The sequence below is a fragment of the Gossypium arboreum genome, chromosome 12 (genome assembly GCF_025698485.1).
Source record: "Gossypium arboreum isolate Shixiya-1 chromosome 12, ASM2569848v2, whole genome shotgun sequence".
In the NCBI taxonomy this organism is placed as follows: Eukaryota; Viridiplantae; Streptophyta; class Magnoliopsida; order Malvales; family Malvaceae; genus Gossypium; species Gossypium arboreum.
In genome coordinates, this window is record NC_069081.1 from 117,582,716 (window position 1) to 117,608,180 (window position 25,465).

The following is a 25,465-nucleotide window of genomic DNA, read 5'->3' on the forward strand; positions in this document are numbered from 1 at the left end:
AAAATTTGAATTCAATTCATTCCAACTCGAGGTCTAAATTTCTAACTAGAGCTGTAAATGAATAAGCTTGAATGAACAAATATTTGTTTATGTTCATTAAAAATTTTAAAATGTTTGTTTGTGTTTATTTATTCAAAATTACATTATAATCATATTCGTTTATTTAAGTTAAACAAACATGTTCACCGCTATATAATTAAATATGTTTACAAATAATCCTTATGAAAAGTAATAAGCAAACACTAACAAACATATATACACTATTTTTTAAATAAAAGAACCAAATATAAGTATTAATAATTAAATTATAAATAAAATAAAAGCACAAAAACATAATTTTATTTATAGAACAATAAATAAATTTGAAATAATTTATTTAAATTTTAAACGAATATAAATAAAGTTATTTATAAAATTTTGTTTATGTTAAATTAATTTTATAAAAGAGGCTTAAAATCATGTTAATACTGATTTGTTTAATTTAATAAACTAACCAAAAACTGAACTGTTCATAAATGGTATCGACTACGAAGTCCATAGGAAATAAGATAAACCGCATGGAGGTCCCTTTAAACATGGCCACTGACCATCAAACAAAGTAGCCGTTAGTAAAGAAAGGCAACGATGATGGCGATGGTGAATCTTTCTCTTCCCGCTCCCGCCAAATCCCCATCCCGTCCACCGCCAAAACTCTCATCACTGTCGTCAGTACCACTGTCCGTCAACCGTCCCGTCAACTTCGAACCTCTTAGGCACCGTCTCATCAAACACCTCGATGCAGGTCACCTCCACAAAGCCATATCCACTCTCGATGTCATGGCCAGTCATAACGCCCACCCGGACCTCATCACCTACTCGTTGCTCCTCAAGGCTTGCATCAGGTCACGTGACTTCCAGCTCGGTAAACTCGTTCACTCCCACTTAACTGAGTCTAAACTCGAGCTTGACTCCGTCCTTTTCAACTCCCTCATCAGTTTGTATTCAAAGTCCGGTGATTGGACCAAAGCCCGTGAAATATTCGAAAGTATGGGAAACAAACGGGATTTAGTTTCATGGAGTGCAATGATTTCTTGTTTCGCTAACAATAAGATGAGTTTTGAAGCGATTTTGACGTTTCTTTATATGCTTGATAATGGGTTTTTGCCAAATGAGTTTTGCTTTACGGCTGTTATTCGGGCTTGTTCGACATCCGAGTTTTTTCCAACTGGGGAAATAATTTTAGGGTTTTTAGTGAAAACTGGCTATCTTGACTTTGATACGAATGTTGGGTGTGCTTTAATTGATATGTTTGTTAAAGGGAATAGTGATTTGGAGTCAGCTTTTAAAGTGTTTGATAAAATGCCTGACAGAAATGTTGTTGCTTGGACATTGATGATAACTAGATGTACACAATTAAGTTACCCAAGTGGTGCTATTGAATTGTTTATTGATATGGTTCTAGGTGGCTATATGCCTGATCGGTTTACACTAAGTGGCATCATTTCAGCTTGTACGGAGCAAGAATCGGAATCATTGTCTCTTGGTAAACAATTGCATTCTTGGGTTATACGGTCTGGATTCGCATCGGATGTTTGCATTGGTTGTAGTTTAGTAGACATGTATGCTAAGTGTACAATAGATGGGTCTTTGGATGATTCTAGGAGGCTGTTTGATAGAATGGAAAATCATAACGTAATGTCGTGGACTGCGATTATAACAGGGTACATACAATGCGGAGGTCGTGATATGGCAGCCATTGAGCTTTTTTGCAAAATGATTGAAGGTCCTGTTTCGCCTAATCATTTTACGTTTTCTAGTGTTCTCAAGGCATGCGGAAATCTTTGCGATTCACGCACAGGTGAACAATTTTATGCTCAGGCGGTAAAACATGGTTTTGCTTCAGATGATTGTGTGGGAAACTCTCTTATAAGCATGTACGCGAAATCCGGAAGGATGGACGATGCTCAAAAAGCTTTTGAATCTCTATTCGAGAAGAATTTAGTTTCTTACAACACTATCGTCGATGCTTATGCTAAGAACCTGGATTCTGAAGGAGCTTTCGAGCTTTTTCATAAAATCTCGGATTTTGGAGTTGAGGTTAATGCCTTCACCTTTACAAGTTTACTGAGTGGAGCTTCAAGTATTGGTGCAATTGGCAAGGGCGAGCAAATCCATGCTCGGTTACTTAAATCTGGGTTTCAGTCAAACCAATGCATTTGTAATGCGTTGATATCGATGTACGCTAGATGTGGACACATAGAAGCTGCTTTTCAAGTTTTCAACAAGATGGGTCATCGAAATGTTATAACTTGGACTTCTATGATCACGGGTTTTGCAAAACATGGATTTGCTGCTAGAGCTTTAGAAATATTCCATGAAATGCTCAAGGCAGGGATTAGGCCAAACGAGATCACTTGTATTGCTGTTTTATCAGCATGTAGTCACGCAGGCTTGGTTTCGGAGGGATGGGAAATTTTCAAGTCAATGCACAAAGATTTCAAAATTGCCCCAAGAATGGAACATTATGCATGTATGGTTGATTTGCTGGGGCGATCAGGATCGCTCAGGGAAGCCATCGAGTTTATAAACAAGATGCCCTGCACACCAGATGCCTTGGTCTGGCGTACATTTCTTGGAGCTTGCCGAGTCCACCATGACAAAGAGCTCGGGGAACACGCTGCAAAGATGATACTTCAACAGGATCCTCATGATACCGCTGCCCATATCTTACTATCGAATTTGTATGCCTCTTCGGGTCAATGGGAAGATGTGGCTCGGATTAGGAAAAATATGAAAGAAAGAAATCTTATCAAAGAAGCTGGTTGTAGTTGGATAGAGGTGGACAACAAAATACACAGGTTCCATGTGGCTGATACTTCACACCCACAAGTGCAGGAGATTTATGACAAATTAGATGAAATGGCTTTAAAAATAAAGGGATTGGGGTATGTCCCCGATACCGATTTTGTACTTCACGAACTCGAGGAGGAACAGAAGGAGCAATTTGTTTTCCAACACAGCGAGAAAATTGCCGTTGCATTCGGACTTATAACCACATCGAGACCAAAACCGATTCGGGTTTTCAAGAATCTCCGTGTTTGCGGGGACTGCCATACTGCGATCAAATACATATCGATGGCCACGGGGAGAGAAATCGTTTTAAGAGATTCAAACCGGTTTCATCATATCAAGAATGGAACCTGCTCTTGCAATGATTACTGGTAGAAGGAAATTATTTCACCTAGTTCATCTTGGTCTGAGCTCGTATTTATCGGACGTCATAACCGTCCGTTAGCTGTCTCCGTGTTGCAGTCGTGCTGACGGAACAATTTGATCCTTGTCTGGCAAGTTTATCTTTTATCTCATTCTTTTTGGCCATTGAAATTGGGGCATGTATATCACCATTGCTAACTGTTCTTCTCTGCTTGTTTATATATACAATTTTATAATCATAGATGTTTGATAGTGTGAATATATATATATATATATATATAATCTAATTATTATCAATAACAACTTTAAAAAAAAAAAAACTTTATCATCCAATGAGGTCTTAGTTTAATGACAATGGTAAGATACTAAAATTTTCAAGTTTTCAATTTGAGTCCCACTTTATAAAACTGATTATAATTATTTTGATATAATTATTTTGATATATTCTCTGCAATATAACTTTACTTATAATTTTAAAATATCTTATGTTAATTGAAAAATACATTATGTTTCACATATAATTATATTAAAATATAATATAATTTATATTTTAATAATAAATAAAATATTTTATAATTAAATAGATTTTGTTTTTTAATGAAAATTATTGAAAATAAAGATGAAGGTATTGGTGAAATTAAGTGAATAATTTCATATATTATAAAATTAACTTAGTCTAATCCAACACGTGTCATACCTTGTAAGAATAAAAGAATTCCCAAGCACGAGATGCCACGTAGTAGGATTTCTAGATACAAGTGGTGGGCCCTAAACTTTACCGTACCGAATCAATGACAGCCAGGTTTAACTCCACGTGTCACCAACTAAATCATTACCGTCCACGTTCTTTTTAAAAAAATCTTGGTCAGTTGTACGTAAAAAGCCCATGTGGCTACCTCCCAGTTGTCCTAAATTCAATGTTTTCTATTTATAATCAAACTTTTTCATTTGTTAGGTCTCCACTTGTCTCTTTGCCTTTCAATATCATGCAGAAAACATGGAAAAGGAGGAGAAGATACAAAGCCTTCACTCTCCATCAACCAAACATCCCTGGAAAATGACGTCAGATTCCGATGATTTCAGTAGGCTTACAGTCATCAAAACGGAGAATGCTCACCAGAGAAGGTTAAAGTGCACGTGTCAAACGGTAAACATATCGGAAAACACCAGCACCGGCGTTGATAAAGACGGGGATCTTCTTCTTAATGGATCGAAAGCATGCAAGCAAAACGATGACGTTCAAACTTTAACGTGCAGGTCGTCTCATGGGGTGGTGTCGGTTATTGGTAGGAGAAGAGAGATGGAAGATGCAGTGAAAGTGGGGTTAGGGTTTATGGTGAAAGGGGGGGAAAAGTTTGATTTTTATGGAGTGTATGACGGACACGGCGGATCCGGGGTGGCGGAGGAGTGCAAGGAAAGGTTGCATAAGGTGTTGGTGGAGGAGATAGTGGTGGAGGAGGGAGGGAATGGGATTGATTGGGGAAGAACGATGAAGAGAAGTTTTGAGAAGATGGATGAAGAGGTGAGTCGAGGGAGGTTGGGAGAGGAGATGGTAGGATCGACGGCGGTTGTGGCGGTGGTTGGTAACGGGAAGGTAGTAGTGGCGAATTGCGGGGACTCTAGAGCTGTGTTATCGAGGGGTGGTGTTGCTGTAGCCTTGTCTTTTGATCATAAGGTAATATTTATAATGCTTGATGAGTTTTTTTCATTGTTTAGAAATATTTTGATACGTTTTTCAATTAATATGAGATTTTCTTTCTCGGCAAATAAATATTATTATTAAGAGAGGTGCAAAGTATCATAAAAGTTAAATAATTTTACTTCAAATAATTAATAAAAAATTAAAATTATTAATTTCTAAAATAGATAAATACCCAATCAATAAATCACAATTTTAAAACTATTTAGAGATAAAATATACACGATAAAAAGGTTTTAAGGTTGTTACATGTACTTTGCTAGTGCCTTCCTTGCTATTTAGGACACCCTCTCCGAGATGTTTGCAACACATGACTTCGTTAAGTTATCGTTTTTACCATCTAACCTAATTCACTAACATTTCCCTTTGTTAGGGGAACTGTTCCACAAAAAAAAAAAACGCAAGATATCTACCCTCACAATTTGATCACTCCGACAAAACATTTATTACTTATCATTCACGTACCTCCATTATTAATCTAATCAGGAGACCAATGAATGACATGTTGGCCTATTAAGACACGCCATGTTTCATGGGGTCAACTCATTTATATATCTTCAAGCACTATATTCCCATCCTTCCTCTTAGCTTTTCCTCACTGTCCAACTCCATCATCTTCATCTTATGGCACTTCGTCCTGATCGGGTGCATTGATTCTTATCTCCACCACTTTTTTGCATCAACAAGGGTCATAAACTGTCGATGGTAAATGTTGTATATATTCTTTTTGCACAAATAATACACTCACATTCAAAGTTCGAATATAGATATAAAATTATGCTATATATATAGAAGTTGCGGGTATGATGTTTTAGATATCTAGAAATTTTTTTTACAAAATTGTGACTCTTGCAAGATATATACATTAAAGTATATAATATTTACAACTAAAATCGAATATCATAAACATTATTATATTCTAACATATGGGATCAATCAGTAAACTCGATAAACTTTCGAAATATTTTTTTTAAAATATCCTTCGATTTAACAGTTCCGACGGTTCCACTTAATTTTTTGGAACACTCCTCAATTTAGCACTCGTGAAGACCTCACTTTTTAAACATCATCTTTAATTCTAATTATTATGTCCCATTTAAAATGATTGAAAGCATGTACAACCGTCACTAATAGGAACTCGACAAATGACACCTCGAGACCACAGCTAAGGGTATAAAAGCCCATAACTCTGGCAAAAGAAGGGACTCTCCTATTACTACACCATGATCTCCCCCAATCTTCTCTCTCGGTTCCCTTCTGGTTCTTCCGAATATTGTCTTCAGTGGCTCTCCACCTTGCTCCGAGCGAGGTGAATCGCCCATCCTCACCTCTTTCTCCTCTCGGCTTGTTTCATCATCAATAAACACGTATGACGATGAATATATAGATATTTGCATGCTGAAACCATGTTGCGTTTAGGTTTAGATTCTCAATTCAGTTCAAAGTATCAATTTTTCATTTATTCATTCTCTTTGGTTTTCTCGACTTTTCAAGTAATTAAACTGGGATGAAAATGAAACTACGGCTTTCTTTATAGTATATGGATATATATATATGCACATATATTGACAATTAGGTTCCTTTTGCAAAGCCTGAAAGACCTGATGAGTTGGAGAGAGTTGAAGCCGCTGGTGGAAGGGTCATAAACTGGAATGGCCATCGTGTATTAGGAGTACTCGCCACTTCAAGATCCATAGGTATGTTAATTTCACCCAAGATCCTCAAATTATGATCTAAATTTTAAAGTAGTACTCAAACTTTAAAACATTCTGTTAAATTATCAAAGTAGTAGCACATTGGTCAAGTCTTACTACATTGAGCATATTAAAAACACATATTTAATTGTGAATATTTGTATACTTACTCGGGTCAACTTGGATTAAAAAAAATCCTCTTCGATTTTCTTAATGCGTTGAATTTAAATTATTCGTATGGATAAATATATACGTGTTTACAATTTGATCCACACATTTTTTTAACATTTTCTATGTGATATTTGAATTGGAATTTCACATTTAAATAAACAGACCAAAGGACTTGGTTTATACAATAGTAATGCTCCGAATACTCAATTTAAAAATCATTTAAAAACGTCACATTTAGTGCATGCAGGCGATGGATACCTTAAACCGTTTGTTATATGCAAGCCAGAAGTAAACATAAGAGAGCTAACCGACGGCGACGAGTTCCTCATACTAGCTAGCGATGGCCTGTGGGATGTCGTATCCAACAAAGTCGCTTGCCAAGTAGTGAGAAGATGTCTGAACAGCCGAGTTAGGAGGAAATCCGTTGCTATTGTCGATGGAAACCGCAACCGTGCAGCCGGAGCTGCCGCAGTGTTGGTTGAGCTCGCAATGGCTCGAGGTAGCAAAGACAATATCAGTGTGATCGTGGTCGAGTTAAATAAAACCTAGCACTTTTTAACACGATCATCTTCTACATCTAGAATTTACTAACCAAAATTATTTGGTTTCAATTAGCAGTTTAAGCTAGATATTCGGTACAATCCAAATTGGATTAATTAAGACTGGTTTTCATAATATACTAAAACTTTATTTAGCATTTCTAAAAGGTTAAATTCCGCTATCAGTTATTGTACCTTCGTGAAAGTTATGGATTTGATTCCTATATTTTAATTTGATCAATTTTAGTCTTTATACTTTTTGAATAGGTGAATTTTAGTTCAACTACTTTTTAAATTTTGAAACCTGATTTAAATAATAGCAGTTAAATATGTTTAGTTAAATTTAATTACTAGTCTTGTACTATGCGTACAGTTGCAGATCTAGTTTATATTCTCCAATTGGACCATTCTAAGTCCCTATACATTTTGAATTCCAAAATCATAGTCATGATGCAAATGATGTTTGTTAATTCATTAACTATATTTTTAATGAGTAATGTATGTGAAAATAATAAACTGACATGACATTACACATATGATAATACATTTACCACATCAAATTTTGAAAATAATGAAACTTAATGAATTCATCGGGCATTGTGTGGTGAGGATTGAAATTTTAAATTTTGAAAAGTGCAGTAACTAAAAAGGATCAAATTAAAGTATAGGGATTAAATACATAACTTTTGTAAAGTAAAGGGACTAATACAAAATTTATCCTTTCCGAAAAATGTTATTTAATTACATATTTTAATGTTTTCAAAGCTCAACATGCACGGTATACTAACATAAAATACAATAATTATATTGTTAAAATATTAATACAAAAATTATGTACTCGCTTAAAATATTTTTATATTTTTCCACAGTTTATATTTTAATTTGATTGCTATATATATTTAGAAATAAATTCTAAAAATATTTGGAGTTTATTTTTATTGTTTTATAATTCAATAAACATATATTTTTAGATTTTTGTTATAATTATTTTAGTTATTTATTCACAACATCAGGAACATTGTTTTTTTTAATTATATTTTAATTTGAAAAAGATTTTGAATAAAATTGATAAAAATAACCTCTCCAGTTTCTCTCATTTTTGAAATTGATTAGAAATATTCAAAGCAATTTAATCTCTATTAATTTCGAAAATGAGCAATTAAGGATAATTAAGCAGGACATTAATGTATTTCATCAATTGTAAATAATTTTGATTGGTATATTAACAAATTTAGCCTTCCACGTTTATATATTTTGTCATTTTGGCCTCAATTCTAAAATGTTCAACAAATTCAGCCTCAAGATTTACACATTTGCACAAAATATTGCGAGATAAATTTGTTAAATTAATACCAAATTGACAAAATGTGTAAACTTTAAAGGCTATGTAGTGGGCTAAATTTGCTCGAGCCCACTAGAAACCCAAACAAACAAACAATAAATAAATAAATATATATATTAAAAACCCAACAAATTTTATAAACAGTCGCTTTTTACAGTCCAAAACCTAAAACTAAATACAATACCCAATCCCCAAATACCATTAAAACCCTAAACCAATGCCCAATCCCCAAATTAGCCCAAGGCCCAAAACTACATTGGCCCAAATGGCCCAAAAATTTTTGGAAAGGAAACCCTAAGCAGATCCACCTTGCGTCACACAACCCTCACTAGCACTGCCACTCCAGCCTCAGACGCCTAACGTCCAAATAGACTACGCCCACACCCTCGACGCCAAAGATTCAAATGGCCAAACATTGGACATCACCTTCGTTTTAGAATGTTTTCCAAAAGCGAGTGAAAACCTAAAAGAATATTCGATTGTTTTGACTAAACGATAAATCACAACCCAGCACGATAGGGCATGATTCCCGAACCGTCAAACACCGAGTATTGCCTTCGTTTTAAAGGATTTTTAGAAGAGCCGAGTGAAATTTTGAAGCGATATTTGATTATTTTAAACAATCGGGAAATTGCTACCCAACACGTTAGGGCACGATCCCGCGAATTGCCAAATATCACATATCGCCTTCGTTTTAGGGATTTTAAAAGACACGAGCGAAATTTTAAAGTGATATTCGATTATTTTGAGCAAATGCGAAATTGCAACCCAACACGTTAGGGCACGATTCCGCGAATTGCCAAACATCAAATCTCATATTTGTTTAAGGGATTTTAAAAGATATGAATGAAATTTCGAAGGGAAATTCGATTATTTTGAGCAAATGCGAAATTACAACTCAACACGTTAGGGCACGATTCCGCGAATTGCCAAACATCAAATTTCGTCTTCGTTTTGGAGAATTTTTGGATGAATACTTAAAAACATATTAATTCGATTTGAAATAAGATGACATTAATCGTAAAAAATTGGGTTTTAGAACTACATTTCAAAAATCAAAAGGAAAACGATAATATGAAGTAATGGGTATGTACGAGATGTGATCAACTAACGTACTAATAATTAAAAATAGCTAACCTAAAAGTGTAATCCGATCACAATAATACATGGAGAATGATTACTATGAGACAATGAATGAATGAATAATGCCACGATAACATACATGAGAAATAAAATGATTAATGTTAGATATACAAACAGGATGCAAATCAAAGATATAATATGTTATAAAACTATTTTAAAATGAAGATGAATAGATAGACACATGAAATGCACCCGATCACACCAAAACAAAAGATTGGTGGTGACTCCATGCATTTGTTTTTCAAAAGTCGATCTCCCCCTTTTCATTAAAATTCAAAATTTTTAAATCAAAAAATGGTTTCGACAGGCTAAATTTATTATTATACCAATTAAAATCATATACAATTTATGGAAAATATTAACGTCTTCTTGGCGCAAATATTGGCAAGAATTGATTGAAACTTTAGTATGAGTTTGTAAATGATTAATTATCTTTAATTATTTACTTTTAAAATTATTGGAAATTAAATTACTAATTGTTAGGAATTAAATTACTTTAAATTTTTAAAAATAATTAATTTGTTCAATTTTAAAATTTAGAAATGTTTTTACCAATATAACTTAAAAGAGAGAAAAACAAATTCCTAATTGCCAAACATCAAAACCAAAATGACATAAAAATTCTTACGGTTTCAAATGGCATAAAATCACATCTAATCGTTTATGTGTTGAAATTATTTTTTATTATAGTACAATGAATTGAAATATATTTTCATTAAGGTCCAAAGATATTTAAAAGAAGACATAATGATTTATTTGGCCTCCAACAAAAATAATAATTATTATTTTAGTCTTTCATTTAATTTTTTGTCTTTTATAGTTATTGAAATTGCATTGTTTGTCAAATCACTACGAAATGGATGAAAAAAATTTGAAAAAAATTAAGGTTTGTTAACTTTGTTGATATAGTATCCACGTATATGCCACATGTCACGTTAGTAATTAACTATTTAAAATTATATATTTTTTGTTATACTTTTTTAATAATGCTAATAATTTATTTTTTTATTTTTAAATATTAAAAACTAATTAATTGTTAACATAGCATTTATGCGATAGTCCACGCGTATGCCACATCAGCAAAGTTAACATGTAACAGCCTAATTTTCAGTGGTGTCGAAAACAGTGATTTAGGGATCACTAAATCCGACAAGTAAGTTTGAAAATTTAATAAATTAATAATTATGGGTCTAGTGTGAATTTAGAAGAATTTTTGAATTAGTAAATTTTGGGATTTAAAAAAAAAGAATTTAATAGGTAAATTGGGTCTAAAACAAGGTATCGAGACTTAGAATATTTTTATAAATATTTACGGAGTGTCATTGAGTTAGTATTAAAGTTTCGTTAGAAAATTTTAACGTTTGGATAGTCAATTAATTAAAAAGGACTAAATTGAAAAAGGTGTAAAACTTGCTAAAATGATTAAATAGCTCCAGTGTTAAACGAGGGAGGACTTAAAAGGAAAATTAGCCTAAAGGGAATGGATGAGGGGCATAAGAAAGAAAAAAATCTGAAATTAGATGAACTAAGGGTAAAATGATAAATTTCACAAAATTAAACAAATAAATAGAAATTGAAAGAGATTTCTAGGCCATTCTTCTCATAATTTCGGCCAGACAGCCATGGAAGAGAGCTTTTAAGCTGGTTTTACAGAATTTTACTGCATGTGAGTTTATTTCTTGCCATTTTATTATAATTTTTGTATTTTTAAGACTTTTGCAATTAGGTCCAACTATCTAATTCATTATTTTTTTATTTTATGGGTGAATTTAAAAGTTACCATGAATAATTGATGTATGATTATGGTGAATTATTATGGAATTGAAGTTCTTATTTTATTATATGAAGATTTTATTAAGTGATTTTGATAGAAATTGATTTAAGGACCTAATTGTGAAAAAGTTGTGAATTAAGGTTTAGTACTGAAATTCTGATTTTCAAAGGTTGTGTAGTAGCTTAGACCGAATAAATAAATTGTTAATCGAGCAAAATTAGCTCAATTGATGGGTTAATTGAGTAGGGACTAAATTATAAAAAACTGTAAAAATTTGGGGTAAAAGTGTAATTTTTGGAATTAAAGGGTATAAACTGTAAATTAGAGTAAAATTGAAATGCATGCTAATAAATTAATGATTTTAAAATTATAGATCAAGAACCCAAAGTGAATCGTGAGAAAGAGAAAATAGCCGATTAGTCCCTGAACTTGTATGAATTTTGCGAATTTGCCCAGGTAAGTTCATATGGCTAAATTCAATGTTTTTTTATGAAAATTTCATGAATATTATGGTATATTATTGTATATGAAAGTTATAAAATTTTGGTAATTGTAAAATAATGATTAAGTACAAATTAGTTAGAACGATGGATTTGAGTACTTTCGTTCAGTGGCTAAGATGATTGACGAAAAAAATCATGGTTGGACCATGGCAACATGTGATATGTGATTTCCATATAAGACCATAGTTGGGCTATGGTATCGGTGTGATATGAGCTTACGTATAAGACCATATGTGAGATATGGCATCGGTGTGATATGTGCTTCTGTGTAAGACCATATCTAGGATATGGCATCAGTGTGATATGTGATCCGTGTAAGACCATGGCTGGGCTATGGCTTCGGTGTATGATATGTGACTATGTACAAGACCATCGTTTTACTAAGGCATTGTGATAACGAAGTACTCAATTCCGTAATCGTTCCTTAATTTAATTAAGAAAGGTAAATTATAAAGGGGCCCAAGAGATTAAAAGTTGGTTAATAAGTGACATTGAATTCAAGCAAGTGAACTTTTCACTAATTTTTTGATTAACAGAAGGAGTTAGTGAATTTAGATATTATATAATTGTTATAAGATTTTCGGTAAGAATTATTTTCTATGCCCATGAACTTACTAAGCTTTCACAAACTTACTCTTGTGTGTTGAATGTTCTTTGTAGATTGACGTGAAATTGGTGGATCGGATCAACATATCAGGGCAAACTATCCAGGTTACTTCGGTAAATTTTATTGTGCATTTTAAGATTTATATGGTATGTATAGGCTTTAATTGAAAGGAAGTGAAGGTGTTATAAACTTAGTTATCAACATTTTTCATTAAAACAGTTTTGGACAGCAGCAGTAGTCCAAATTTGAAAAAGCACCAAAAATTGTGGAAATCGACTTGGAGGTTAAATAAAATATGAAATTAAATCCTATTGAGTCTATTTTCAAAAGAAACAAACAGGAACATCATCCGATTTCTGTATGAGGGGATAATTAATTTTTAGTAAAAAAAGGTCGAAGCTGTCAAATAGCAGAACAGAGGTAAATTTGAAGAATAAACTGTAATTATTGGCTAATCCATAAATTCTGAAAATTTTATGGTAAGAAGATATGTGAGTCTAGTTTCAGGGAAAATTAGCGGATCTTATTTTGGAGTTCTGTAGCTACAGATATAAATAATTTAGTAACTACGACTCAAGTGGACAGTTTCGTTATGAACAGTAAATATCATGAATTATTTGAAAATGTTCTGAAATTTTCAGTAATGCTCCGTAACCCTATTCCAGTGTCGGATACGGGTTAGAGGTGTTACATAATAGACATTAACTTTTCTATTCATTTTGGGGTGATTTGATAAAAAGCACAAATTCAAAGACTAAAAAAGACAAAAATTAAATAAAAAGTTAAAATGATTATTTCTTAAATTAGAGGGTCAAATAAATCGTTATACCTAAAAAGAATTTACATATAGCATTTGCGTATGATGGACTCAAACTTGGGAGAAATAATTATGTGAAACAGGGACGGCACGTCATCCTGTATTGCTTTTCAATTATTTTATGACAATTCGTCAAAATTTTCCATGTTATTAATACATAATTTTGGTAATTTTTTTTACCTTTAACCCGAACCTTGAACCATGAACTCTGAACATTGAACCAAAAAGCCAAGTTCATGGTTCAAGGTTCGGAGTTCAGGGTTCAGGTTAAAAAAATTTCCAAAATTATATATCAATGACATGAAAAAATTGTTGAAATATTATTAAATAATTGGAAAGGGATACAATAGAATGTGGCGCCCCTGTTTCATACAATTCTTTCTCCAAACTTAAATTACCAAAGACTTAAGATCTCAGTTCTTACTAATCACACTAAGAGTCCTTTTGGATAGGCGATGTGTTTATCTGCAGTTAGTGTAAAAATAACGATAGCGATGAAATTAGATATTGTAACGATATTATAACATGGGACAAAAAAAAATCTAAATGCACCGCACTACAAATAAGTGCCCATTGAAAGAGGCACTAGTGGCAATTATACTAAAAATTACTGTATATTATTAAATTTTATTACTTTTATAATTTATACTAAAACTTGTACGCTCACAATGTGGATGAATATTTTTTATATAAAATTTTATATTTTAAAAATAATGATAGTTAAATGATATGTTTATATATAACTTTTATGCTTTAAATTATAATAATTAGAAGAAAATGGTGTATAGAGGAGAAGTTGTATAATAGTAATAAGTAATTTTATGGATGCTTCATTTTTATCAATGATATTTAAAAGTTATATTAACTACCAATAATATTTTAATAATAAATAAATAAATAAATAACCTTTATTAATATAGTTAACATTTTGTAAGTATTCCATTTTCATCCATATAATCTTTATTAATATTTTATTCATCCATTAACTTTTGTTTTTGGAAAATTAACAAATTTTATGTAAAAATGAAAATACATGAATTATGTAAAAATGAAAATGCAAGTTGAATGCAAAAAAAAAAATTGTCGGTATAAATTGTGGATGATAAATACAACATTTAGAAGGTGGTGAATGAAAATGAAACATCATGGATCACGAATGAAATTTAAATTTTATATAATAAATCTTTATATCCATATAAATTTTCTGAAACAGTTTCTCTTAATTTCTATTTACCATTGCTGAAGATCACACGATGTAAGATGTTGATTGACGTAAAATTTCCACCACTTATGTAGTTTGGAAGATTAACATGCGCATTTAACATGTGCATTGTTTACTTCATCTTTATTATATAAATTTTCTTAAGACGTTGATTGATGTAATCTTTCAACAACTCGTGAAGTTAGGACCACTACTAGACTATCTATGTACAGTTTCAAAATAAAATTTTAAGCCCGTTTAATAGATTTAAGTTCGGCTCAGCCCGAATAAAAATATTAAATTTTGAGTTTGGTTTAATTTGTTCGTATTAATTTTTTTATATAATTCTTTTAAAAATATAATACAACAAAAACACTAAGAAAAATATTAATATAGGTGCAATTTAACAAGTAAATACATTTGAAATATTAGCAAAATTAACAATAAAACAAGAGTTTTACAATATTTAAATAATAATAACAAAATAATAGCAACACAATAGTGAAATTATAGCAAAACAATGAGAAAACAACAAAAAACAATTAAAAGAATTTTCTTTTTGCAATTTTGGGCTAGGCCGAACCCGAGCAAAAAAAAAAAAACTTACTTGAGGCTTGACCTGTTTTCTAAATGGTTTTTTTTTTTTGCTCAAGCCCATTTTTCAAACCTATATTTTTGTTCAAACCCTCCCACTTTTTAGCCGGGACAACCCATGGACAGGTCTAACCACTACTTTGTTATAATTAATTTTTTAATAATTAATGTGTGTTTACACAACATAGGTATAGTTAGATTGTAATTTTTATATGTGGCATTTGGTGGTATAAATTATAATTATATAAATATATAATATTTTTGAAAAAATTAACTATTATAAAAATCATCAACAATACTTAAGGAAATATTCTCTAAATAAGTAAAGCCTAAACCCTAAATCATAAAACCTAACTCTAAACAAGTAATAAAACTTAAAATTAAATCACTGCATGTAATATGTCGGTCTAAAAAGGTATTTGATAATAAATACTAACAAAATTAAAAACAAATATCTTATACAATTTTTATTTAACTACTCTAGCATTTTATATTTGTTGGTTTATTCCTCTTTAACATTAAATGTAGACTCATTTAATCGTTGGTTGGTCATTGATCAAATATAAATAATTAACAATAAACACTATTTTGAAGATATTTTATCATTTTATATAAAATTTTCTCTAAAAAATACATGCACATGATAGGGTTTAAACCCAAGAAATCATAATATTCACCGTCTCACCTTTACCATTTTAACCAAAACCATTTTTAAGTTTTATATAAAATTTTAATAAATATAATACATAATTATTTTCACATGCATTGTGGATGTGCCATAATCTAGTTATATTTAAAATGCTTACTTGTTAGAACCGTAAAACTCTTATATAAATTTAGAATCGTAAACCAATATCTGTCATGTTAGATCATAAAAAATAAATCAATAACCAAACTAAATATGGATTCGTATCTGAACCTATTGCTATCTTGAGATATTAAAATATCGTGGTTTTGATTTTCTAAATTAACACACAAGTATGTTATAGAATGGTGATTCTCTCTTTTCTTAAGATGATAGGATGTTAGAAAGCACTATAACAAAACATGTTTTTAACAGTGTTTTTTTACCCTATATAAGTGCCGCTACAATGATAAGCGCCGCAGAAAATGCCGTTAAATTTCACAGCATTTGTGTGGAAAAAGGCCGATATAGAATATAATCTTTAGTGGCGTTTTCTCCACAAATGCCGCTATATGTATAATTCGGGATTATAATTCTAATATATAACTTTTACACATTAACTTTAATTTCTTATTAACGCATCATTAATTAAAAATTAGTTATTAAAGTATCTATCAATATTTTATTTAATAATTGAAGTTCAATAAATTTTAATTAAATTAAATTACTTTTAATTAAACAAACATTTCAATAATAGTAAATAATATATAGATGTAATTATTTTTATTATGTATGTCATGCTCATATTTCTCATAACATTAATTAATTATGTCGAGTTTGTAATTTATAATAATTAATTTTACCTTTTACAGTGAAGAATTAAAGATTAATTCGTTAAATGAAAAACAACAACAACGAATTGATTGTGAAAGTGTCGGTGTTATGTATTCTTAGTACCATCTAGGGAAGGTAAGTCCATATTTTGTCATTAATCAATGTTTGGTGCATAAATTTTTACATGTAATTCCATTTATTTCCGTCGATATTGATTTGCATCGGTATAATATCACTATATCAGTCGATATAAAACTTTAATATTTTTAATTTTAACATGTTTTGTTTTGATTATTTTTATTTTTATAGTTACATTAGAATTAAAATATCCTTAAAATTAAGTTATAAACCTTAACTAAAAATTTAAAATTTTATATAAATATACATGTGAAACAAATTAAACAAATGTTATACATCAAAATTAACGATACAATTAGATCTGTTCATAGACTAAGTTTCAATAAAACTTTTTAATTCTTTGATTGGTCCAAGCTAAAATTAAATTAAATATTTTAAAATAATTTTATTGAAAATTAATTACAAATATATATGTATTTTTAAACAATATATAGATTTTTGAGAAAAATTGAACCGAGCTTCAACTTAACAAAAATTTAAAAATCGAGTTTTAACTGATTCATGAATATCTTTACTTACTGTACCAGTAATAATAAATTTTTTAAAAGAAAATTATACTTATATCTTTGGCTGATGCTTGAGAGATGTGTTAGAATGGACAAGCAAATAAGGCGTGTTCTATTCGTATCCTGAATCATAAAACAATTGATATAAAATGGGGCATTACATTTCGATTTTATTTAAAAATTTTTCATAAAATACAAAATTATCAATTATAAAAATAACGAATGGGTATGATGTTACTAATTTCATATTAGTTTTGGAAAAAAATTGCGTTAAAAATTAAATCGAGATTGAATATCAAAAGTAATCCACCCAAATCGAATTTCATTGATTCGGTTTATTTAAAATTAATATATATTTTTTAATTTATTTTTTCACTGATTAACATAAAAGACTTTTTATATTGTAAAATTTATAAACAAATTAAATAATTTTTTTTGATTATGTGATATTCCTATTCCAGCTTAGACATGTGGTAGTATAAGAAAGTTTGGAAAGTGTTCGTCGATGACCCTTCATCTTGTACCATTGGTAGTGGTCACTTGGTTATTCATGACAACCAAACAACGAGGACACCCACTTTGGGTTGTCCATTGAACCACTAAGATATAATAACCTCGTTCTACATTAACAAATGAAATTTCATAGCAGGGCTACATAGTACTATGTACAAATGGACATTAACAAATGAAATTTCATAGCAGGGCTACATAGTACTAGTACATTAACAAATGAAATTAACAAAAAAAATTTCTACATAGTACTGAAGTGTAATGGACTTGTCATGTAGACATACTCATGGGCCAAGCCACCTGCCCAGACTTGAAGGTTCGTCCGAAAATTGGGACGGTTTAAACAAAAACTTAATGTTAGTTTTCTATATGGGTCAGCCAGTGGATGATTTTTTTTGGCTCAAGCTCGACTCAGCCCGAATATATTGTGCTATAAAAATTAATTATATATGTTAAATAATAATTATATATTTATATTAATAATCACTAACCCAATAATAATTAAATCTATTACCCAAACCCTAAAAACTAACCAAACTAAATAACTCAACCCAAAATATAAAATTTTAAAATTATATTTAATACAATAAAATATTTATTATATTTGTTTGTGTTTTTAATATAATTAAACATTTATTATATTTATGGTAATGTTTTTTAATATATTTCTAATTTTTAATATATTTCTAATGTGTTAAAAAACTTTTATTTTAGTATTTTAGTGAATTGGTATTATATTTTTAAAATTATTTTTAAATAAAAATTTAAAAAGCAAATATTACATGGATTTAATTCAAATTTATTTTTCTTGAATTGAACTTAGTTTGAGCAAAAAAATAAGCTCATTTTTTAGGTTAAGTCATACCAAACTTATACTTAAAAAATTAATCTAGATACCTTGTAAGGCCCAAATCAATCTATAATCACATCTATTACCACACCAACCAAATAAATGAACTACTACTCGTATTGTTTGTAACATAAAACTACTGACAAGGGGACCTTTACTTATATATATTAGCACACGAAAAGCAAATGATATTCTTCCTTAAGCACTCTACCTTATGACGTGGGCCTTCTTATTTGCATATCCTCCTAGATCCTCTCATCTTTCTTCCTCCCCTTCTAGTCCCTTCCACTAACTCTTGTCATAGGTGAATTACGCAACCATCGACTTCTATTCTTTTATTTCTCTACGTTGAACACCAATATCAATAAATTTAATTAAAATAATAACAATTTTTTTTCAAAATAAAGAATAAACAAAATTTAATAGATTTAAGTAATGATCGAGATAACATTTATTTAAAGATTTTATTATAGTGAGATTTTTTAAATTAATGATTAAAATAAAAAATTATCAATGTAAGTAAATTTTGCATTGAAAATATAAGTTTAACTTTTAACTAAATCAATCAATTTAACATTAAAAGAGAAAATTTAATTTTCAAATAAAAATAATGTATTCAATAATTAATTTAGTAAATTCTAAGTCACTAACATAATTTTTAATTTCTAATGTAGCTTCATCAATAATTAGATTAAAAACATTCAAATTTAATAAAATCAAAAAAAATCGTAGAAAAATTATTTCCTCGTATTTCGGGCCCTCTTATAAAAACAAAACCCCCATTTTATTTTTGTTTTGGCTCACATTCAAGTAATAATAAATTTGAATTATTCGAACCAAAAAATAATAAATTTCCATTAATTTTGCGTGTGAGTGCATATATAAACGGGGTCAGATCCTCCAATTTCCTTCAAAAACAAGCAAAGCCTGAAAATCAAATAAGCACTGAAAAACAAAAACAAAACTGATTTTTATTATTATTGAAGAAACATTTTTTTTCCCTTTCTTTACCGTACTCCGTAACCCTTCCCGCTCGCTATTTGGACTCTCCCGATTATTCAAGAGTTTCATTATTTTTCAACTCTCACTGTCATTAAGACCAGGCAAGATTTTCTTCTTTATTTAATATACATATATATTTTTTCGATTTTTTTGAATTTATTTCATCATTTTGCTTGTTTAATATGTTCATTGCCGTTGTTTGATCTCCGAGATATGTGATTTTGCATTTTGCAGTAATTTAATACTTTTTTTTGTTTATTTGTTTCATCGAGTTTGAAAAAGTGGAAGTTTTAAGAGATTCTTTTGTTTTGATTTCGTTTTGTTCTTCAAAACCCTACTTCTTTCCATTTTAAGAGAATCGGAGATTTTGCGATAATTTTATCTTTAATTTTTTTTCTTATATATGTTTATTTTTGTAATATAAGCAAAAAAAGAAAAGAAAAATGGAGCTTAACTTGGTTATAATTGCATTAAATGATAGTTTATGGCTGCCTAACATCTATCTACCAAAAATTGATTTGAAATTGTCGTTTACAGTACGTAACTTGATGGAAATTCGTTTTATTTCGCCCCTTTTTCTGTTGTTGGTATATATTATCCACAGACCAACCGAGAACCATTAGGAAATTTTGACTTTGATCATTTCTAGAAGCAGCGTTTCTGTTTGTTCATATTCCTTTTTATTATTATTTAAATCAGTTTAGAGCTGGAAGAAATTAAGTTAAAAGGTAAAGAGGAGATCATATAACTTATAATCATAGCATGTAAGTTAAATCATTGTGATTTGATGTTGTTTTCTTTGTTATTATATGATATAAGAATCTGCTTCCATTACTTTAGGTAATTAGGTTATAATTATCTAGTTTCCTTAATCACTTTCACTATCCAAAATCGATGTCTTTTAAATACATTTTTGCCTTAAAGGAACTCTCCAGCTTGCCATGATAGCTTTGAATTAAAAAAAAAAAAAAAAGAAAAAAAAGAGAAGGGTCTAGAATTCTGCTGCCAAATTTCTCGGGTTTAGCACACTCTTTATTTTTTAATTTCTTTTTTCTCCCTTTGAGGCTTATTATTATTTTAACAATCGTGAGGAATGTGTGAAAGTAATGCTTGAAGAACAAGGAATCTGATGCTTTTTTTTTTCCCAGGGAGCACTATGAAAATAAATATTTTTAATTTCTGAAAGGAACATCTTTACTTTTCTATATCATCATGCGTATTTTGTTTCTGAATGATACTTCGATAAATATTTTAATCTGCACGTGCCTGCATATGTTGGCTTCTTTTTTTAACCTTAAGAATTAAGAATTTGTTTTGACATATAGAGGCTGGAGCCGAAGAAGAAAAAGATAATCTATGGGGGAAGACGCAGGAAGAGGTTTAGAATGCCCGAAGCTTATGGATGGGAAGGTGAATAGTGGTAATGGCTCAGAGAAGGTTATCCCTTCTTGTTGTTTGAAGGCCAGGGCTTCAGCCCCTGAGCTTGAGGCAAAATGCCATTCTACTGTTGTTTCTGGGTGGTTCTCGGAATCTCAGTCTTCCTCTGGTCATTTTCTTTGAATTATCTTTTTCCTGCTCCTTTTTTTTCACCAGTATTACTTGTTTTGATTTTTTTTTTTTAATTTTTTCATCATTTGCAGATGATGCTGGTAAAATGGTCTACTTCAACAATCCTATGTGGCCGGGTGAGCTTTAACTTCCTCCTGTAATTTACACATGTTTGAAATTCTTTTAAGTATCTTTATTCTTTACCTTCTCACAGTGCTAGAGTCTGGCTTGCTCTTTCATAATTTTTAGTAGTAACTTATTCTATGAAATGAGAGTTTAGGGGCCTTGAACTGAACTAGTGAATGCTTCTCACACATTGCACCATATTCTTTATCAGCAATGCTTAAATTTTTTTCTGTAGGAGAAGCGCATTCTCTGAAAGTTGAAAGCATTTTATTCAAGGAAAAATCAGACTATCAAGAGGTCCTTGTTTTTGAGGTTTGTCATTTTAACTTTGTGTTTTTTATTTCCAATGTTCTCTACATCTAGTTCCTTTCTATCTACCATTTTTTTCTTGCCCGACTTTGCCTGCTTCTTTTCTTGTATTTATTGTGTGTAGTCTTACTAATGTAAATACTTTTTTCTTTTTACAGTCGTCGACATATGGGAAAGTGCTTGTTCTTGATGGTATAGTTCAACTGACTGAGAAAGATGAATGTGCATATCAGGAGATGATTGCTCATCTTCCACTTTGTTCAATTCCATCTCCGAAAACTGTAATCTCATCTTATCTAAGCACAGTTTCTTTTCCCCTTATATCCAGTCAATAATTTTCCTGCTATTTTGCTGGTACCATCATCTGTTGACGAACTTATCATACTTCTTTCCTTCAATTTCTAAGTCGGCATTTGAATTTCTTTTTTCTAAGACTGCATAAGCAATGGATCTTTATGAAGTTTTGTGCTAGAAATTCTACTGAAATTGGTTGGTCTTTTCTGTCATCAAGCTCCTGAGATATATCCCCTAAGCTATTTGATTGATTTAAAGTCACGGCTGACCAGTCTTGAATTTTCTCTACCTCATCAAAATCTTTCCTATCTAATCTCAGTTCCATAAAGATTTTACTTTAGCCTTAAGGTTGTTTCATGTTGATTTTTAACTAAATATGGGATGCAGGTTCTGGTTGTTGGAGGTGGTGATGGTGGAGTTCTTAGGGAGATTTCTAGACACAGCTCTGTGGAGCACATTGATATATGTGAAATAGATAAGATGGTTATAGATGTATGTTGTATTTTAGTATCTCTTCTTGTTTTCTTTTGCTTTTACTTTTTGTCTGAAAATGCTCATTTAATAGCCATATCACATTCTCTTTATTCTAGGTTTCCAAGAAGTTCTTTCCAGAATTAGCTGTTGGATTTGAGGACCCTCGCGTCAATCTTCATGTTGGTGATGGTATGTCAAAACAATTTTTTTCTGTGAAATTTCTGTTAGGTGGTTAAATATAATGCTACTATTTCTCAAGCTGATTTTTACTTTTATATAATGTTAACAGCTATTGAGTTTCTTCGTCATGCTCCAAAAGGAAAGTATGATGCAATTATTGTTGATTCATCAGATCCTGTAGGTATGTTGCAATTTTTGGCCTGTTAAAAATTTATTTACTGTTTTAGAGGTGTGCTGATACCAACACACAACTTTTGTTTCTTTCAACATAAAAAAAGAAAAAGAAAAAAAGAGTTAGGAGGATGAAAGTAGTTTGATGGTTCCTTAAAGAATATGTTTGTGGTGGGTATGTTCCCACTTACAACATAATTGCAGATAGATTTTTGTTTTTAAGATTCAATGTTATACAAGCTTTCACATGGTATTTTTGTTTGCAATTTAGGTCCTGCTCAAGAGCTTGTAGAGAAACCATTTTTTGAGACCATAGCTCAAGCATTAAGGCCTGGTGGTGTCCTTTGTAACATGGCAGAGAGTATGTGGCTTCATACACATTTAATTGAAGATATGATTTCTATTTGCCGTGAGACATTCAAGGGGCCTGTTCATTATGCATGGGCAAGTGTTCCAACATATCCAAGGTATTTAATTAGCTGTATTTTTCCCTTTGTTCTCTTTTAGATATTAATGATGCTTTTGTGAGTGGTAAATTTATATGTTATCATTTACCAATCGCAGAACCATCTTCAGAATCATCAAGTCTATCTTATTTCCGACTTCTGACTTGTGTTTTCAATTTTCTTTTTCAATGCAGTGGTGTGATTGGTTTTTTGTTATGTTCCACGGAGGGGCCACCAGTTGATTTTTTGAATCCTATAAACCCTATTGAGAAGCTAGACGGTGCTTACCTTCATAAGAGAGAACTTAGATTTTACAACTCTGAGGTGAGAACTCGATACTTACTTTTGCTATGAACATTAACTTCTTAAAGCTGTAAAATCTGTTTTCTGTAATGAAATGAACCTTAAGAGAGTCTGAGTGATGGGCCATTTTATTCATTTCTTGATGGCATAGCATCATGATCTGCTAGTCTCATCCCTTATATATACCGTAGTCCCTTCTGCTATCTACTATGGGCCCCTAACTATCTCATTTCTGCTTGGTTTAAAGGGGGCTTTTCATGGCATGTATAGTCTCTATGTCATTTAGCCTCCCTTAGGCAGGAGGGAAAAAAGAGTTTTAATTTAATGATTAAGCTACATAACATGTGCTATTATGTAGCTCGACCATTAAATAAACTTTCCCTATATTCCCCTTTTCTTTTTCTTCCTATCAAGCTCAACCACAATTTGAGATGTCAATATTTTCAGTCCCTTGGAATTAGCAATATATTAGAAAATTAGTAAAGATCATTGGTAATTTGTGAACACATGAATGGTTATGCTCTTATGGGCAGCCAGTGAACACAAGATGCACATTAATATTGCCGTAGGCTTATGAATTCTCCTGGTTGAAATGAAATATCTGTGTTCTATTGACAGATGCATAGGGCTGCTTTTGCATTGCCTTCGTTCCTGAAGAGGGAGGTGAGGCTACTATGAGACTCCACAGCCCCGGAACAAGAAAACTGTCTCCTAAAGCAAATATGTAGAACTTGCGATTGTTTTCTTTTTATCTTAAGCTTATAAATACTCGTATTCGAGACATAGGCAGTAAATAAATGTGTTCAACATGCAGGTGAAATCGGAACCATTTTAGTATGTATTTACAGTTCTAATTTCAGGGAATACGTAGTATAGGACTTAGCCTTATGGGTTGTGTGAGGCAGCAATGTGTTTGCTTGATGATAGGTGCTTCAAATGTCTTTCAAGTCAGTGTTCTGAACTAGACAACATTGAAACACCTAAAAGAAGAAAAAGATGGGAAAAATAAGGTACCATATGTTTCTTATTCATAATAATTATTGCAGTTTGTGTGTTATAATTTTGGTCGGTGTATGTTTATGCATTTGTAACGAGATGTCAAACCAGTTCACGTCCCCAACACTAGCATAGTTGCGATGCTCCTTGAATTCTATGAGCAATGTTTCTGGCTATCGGAGTTGCTTTGTTTCAAGCTCTCGACACACAGAGTTTCACCTTTGATTTAATCTTCGTCTTCCAAAATAGCTCTTCAGGTTGTCCTCACAATACTACGGGGCCAGTGGCATTTTCAAAGATTTTTCCCGTCACTGCCATATGCCTTGTATCACTAATCAAATCCCATATTTTTAAGGCAAAGAAGCCCTTATTATCTTGTGAATACTATAAGTCATTGTGTAAGTAACGGTGGTTAAGAACGAACAAACACACTTTCATTCTCATTAACACAGACAACACAACCTTCAGGCAATTATACATTAACTGATCGATTTCAACTCACCTCTGTGTTTTAGGTTTGAAACATTTTGGATAAAGATAATATAGCTATAATTGCAAATAATTAAGGACTCTACTTGTTTAGAACCCCCGAACAGAATTGGATAATCTCATTTTTAATTATCTATCATAATTATTGAGAAAAAGAGTAGAAAATGATAAATTAAGTTATTTTTGTGAGCAGCTTAATGTATTGTAGTATCTCTTTGAGCAAAATGTGACAAAAGGAAGAAAAATTTCATGGCTAACCTTATCGTTTTCATTTCGTAGGAATTACAAGATCACTCCAAGGATGCCTTTTGTATCTAGGGGTCGCAGACTGACAATAGAACCTTGTTCATGGAATGCATTAGTTGTTCGCTCTTAAGTTGGACAATAA

General features: G+C 31.2%; 3 protein-coding genes across 15 annotated transcripts; all 3 read left to right on the top strand.

Annotated features, from left to right (window-relative positions):
• Window positions 1-475: 475 nt before the first annotated feature.
• On the top strand, window positions 476-3,428 carry LOC108477217 (pentatricopeptide repeat-containing protein At3g49170, chloroplastic). The gene has a single exon (XM_017779695.2). The coding sequence runs from the start codon at window positions 625-627 to the stop codon at window positions 3,202-3,204; it is 2,580 nt and encodes an 859-aa protein (XP_017635184.1). The 5' UTR covers window positions 476-624; the 3' UTR covers window positions 3,205-3,428.
• Window positions 3,429-4,064: 636 nt separating this feature from the next.
• Window positions 4,065-7,561, top strand: LOC108478971 (probable protein phosphatase 2C 8). Of its 2 annotated transcripts, none has more exons than XM_053022597.1 (3): window positions 4,065-4,867; window positions 6,483-6,588; window positions 6,995-7,561. In XM_053022597.1, exons 1-3 carry the CDS (start codon window positions 4,190-4,192, stop codon window positions 7,303-7,305), a joined length of 1,095 nt encoding a protein of 364 aa, XP_052878557.1. In that variant the 5' UTR covers window positions 4,065-4,189; the 3' UTR covers window positions 7,306-7,561. The 2 variants fall into 2 exon arrangements, with proteins under 2 accessions (XP_052878557.1, XP_017636907.2); XM_017781418.2 differs by having other exon boundaries at window positions 4,066-4,867; window positions 7,004-7,561.
• Window positions 7,562-19,541: 11,980 nt separating this feature from the next.
• LOC108479281 (spermine synthase) lies at window positions 19,542-24,652 on the top strand. 12 transcript variants are annotated; one of them, XM_053022529.1, is made up of 11 exons: window positions 19,542-19,842; window positions 21,067-21,287; window positions 21,382-21,426; window positions 21,627-21,727; window positions 21,883-22,005; window positions 22,406-22,510; window positions 22,609-22,681; window positions 22,782-22,853; window positions 23,115-23,310; window positions 23,484-23,613; window positions 24,211-24,652. In XM_053022529.1, the coding sequence occupies exons 2-11, from the start codon at window positions 21,098-21,100 to the stop codon at window positions 24,268-24,270; spliced, it is 1,095 nt and encodes a 364-aa protein (XP_052878489.1). In that variant the 5' UTR covers window positions 19,542-19,842; window positions 21,067-21,097; the 3' UTR covers window positions 24,271-24,652. The 12 variants fall into 12 exon arrangements, with proteins under 12 accessions (XP_052878489.1, XP_017637268.1, XP_052878487.1 ...); XM_017781779.2 differs by having other exon boundaries at window positions 21,651-21,727; XM_053022527.1 differs by lacking the exon at window positions 19,542-19,842 and adding an exon at window positions 20,202-20,469.
• Window positions 24,653-25,465: the final 813 nt, after the last annotated feature.

What these genes read in the sequence shown, in the direction of transcription:
- LOC108477217 (XM_017779695.2), top strand. Translation starts at nt 625, where the DNA reads ATGATGGCGATGGTGAATCTTTCTCTTCCCGCTCCCGCCAAATCCCCA.
- LOC108478971 (XM_053022597.1), top strand. Translation starts at nt 4,190, where the DNA reads ATGGAAAAGGAGGAGAAGATACAAAGCCTTCACTCTCCATCAACCAAA. An exon ending in CCTTGTCTTTTGATCATAAG is followed by an intron (nt 4,868 to 6,482) that starts GTAATATTTATA and finishes CCTTTTGCAAAG; the next exon opens with CCTGAAAGACCTGATGAGTT. An exon ending in CGCCACTTCAAGATCCATAG is followed by an intron (nt 6,589 to 6,994) that starts GTATGTTAATTT and finishes CGTCACATTTAG; the next exon opens with TGCATGCAGGCGATGGATAC.
- LOC108479281 (XM_053022529.1), top strand. Translation starts at nt 21,098, where the DNA reads ATGGGGGAAGACGCAGGAAGAGGTTTAGAATGCCCGAAGCTTATGGAT. An exon ending in TAGATAAGATGGTTATAGAT is followed by an intron (nt 22,511 to 22,608) that starts GTATGTTGTATT and finishes TCTTTATTCTAG; the next exon opens with GTTTCCAAGAAGTTCTTTCC. An exon ending in CAATCTTCATGTTGGTGATG is followed by an intron (nt 22,682 to 22,781) that starts GTATGTCAAAAC and finishes TAATGTTAACAG; the next exon opens with CTATTGAGTTTCTTCGTCAT.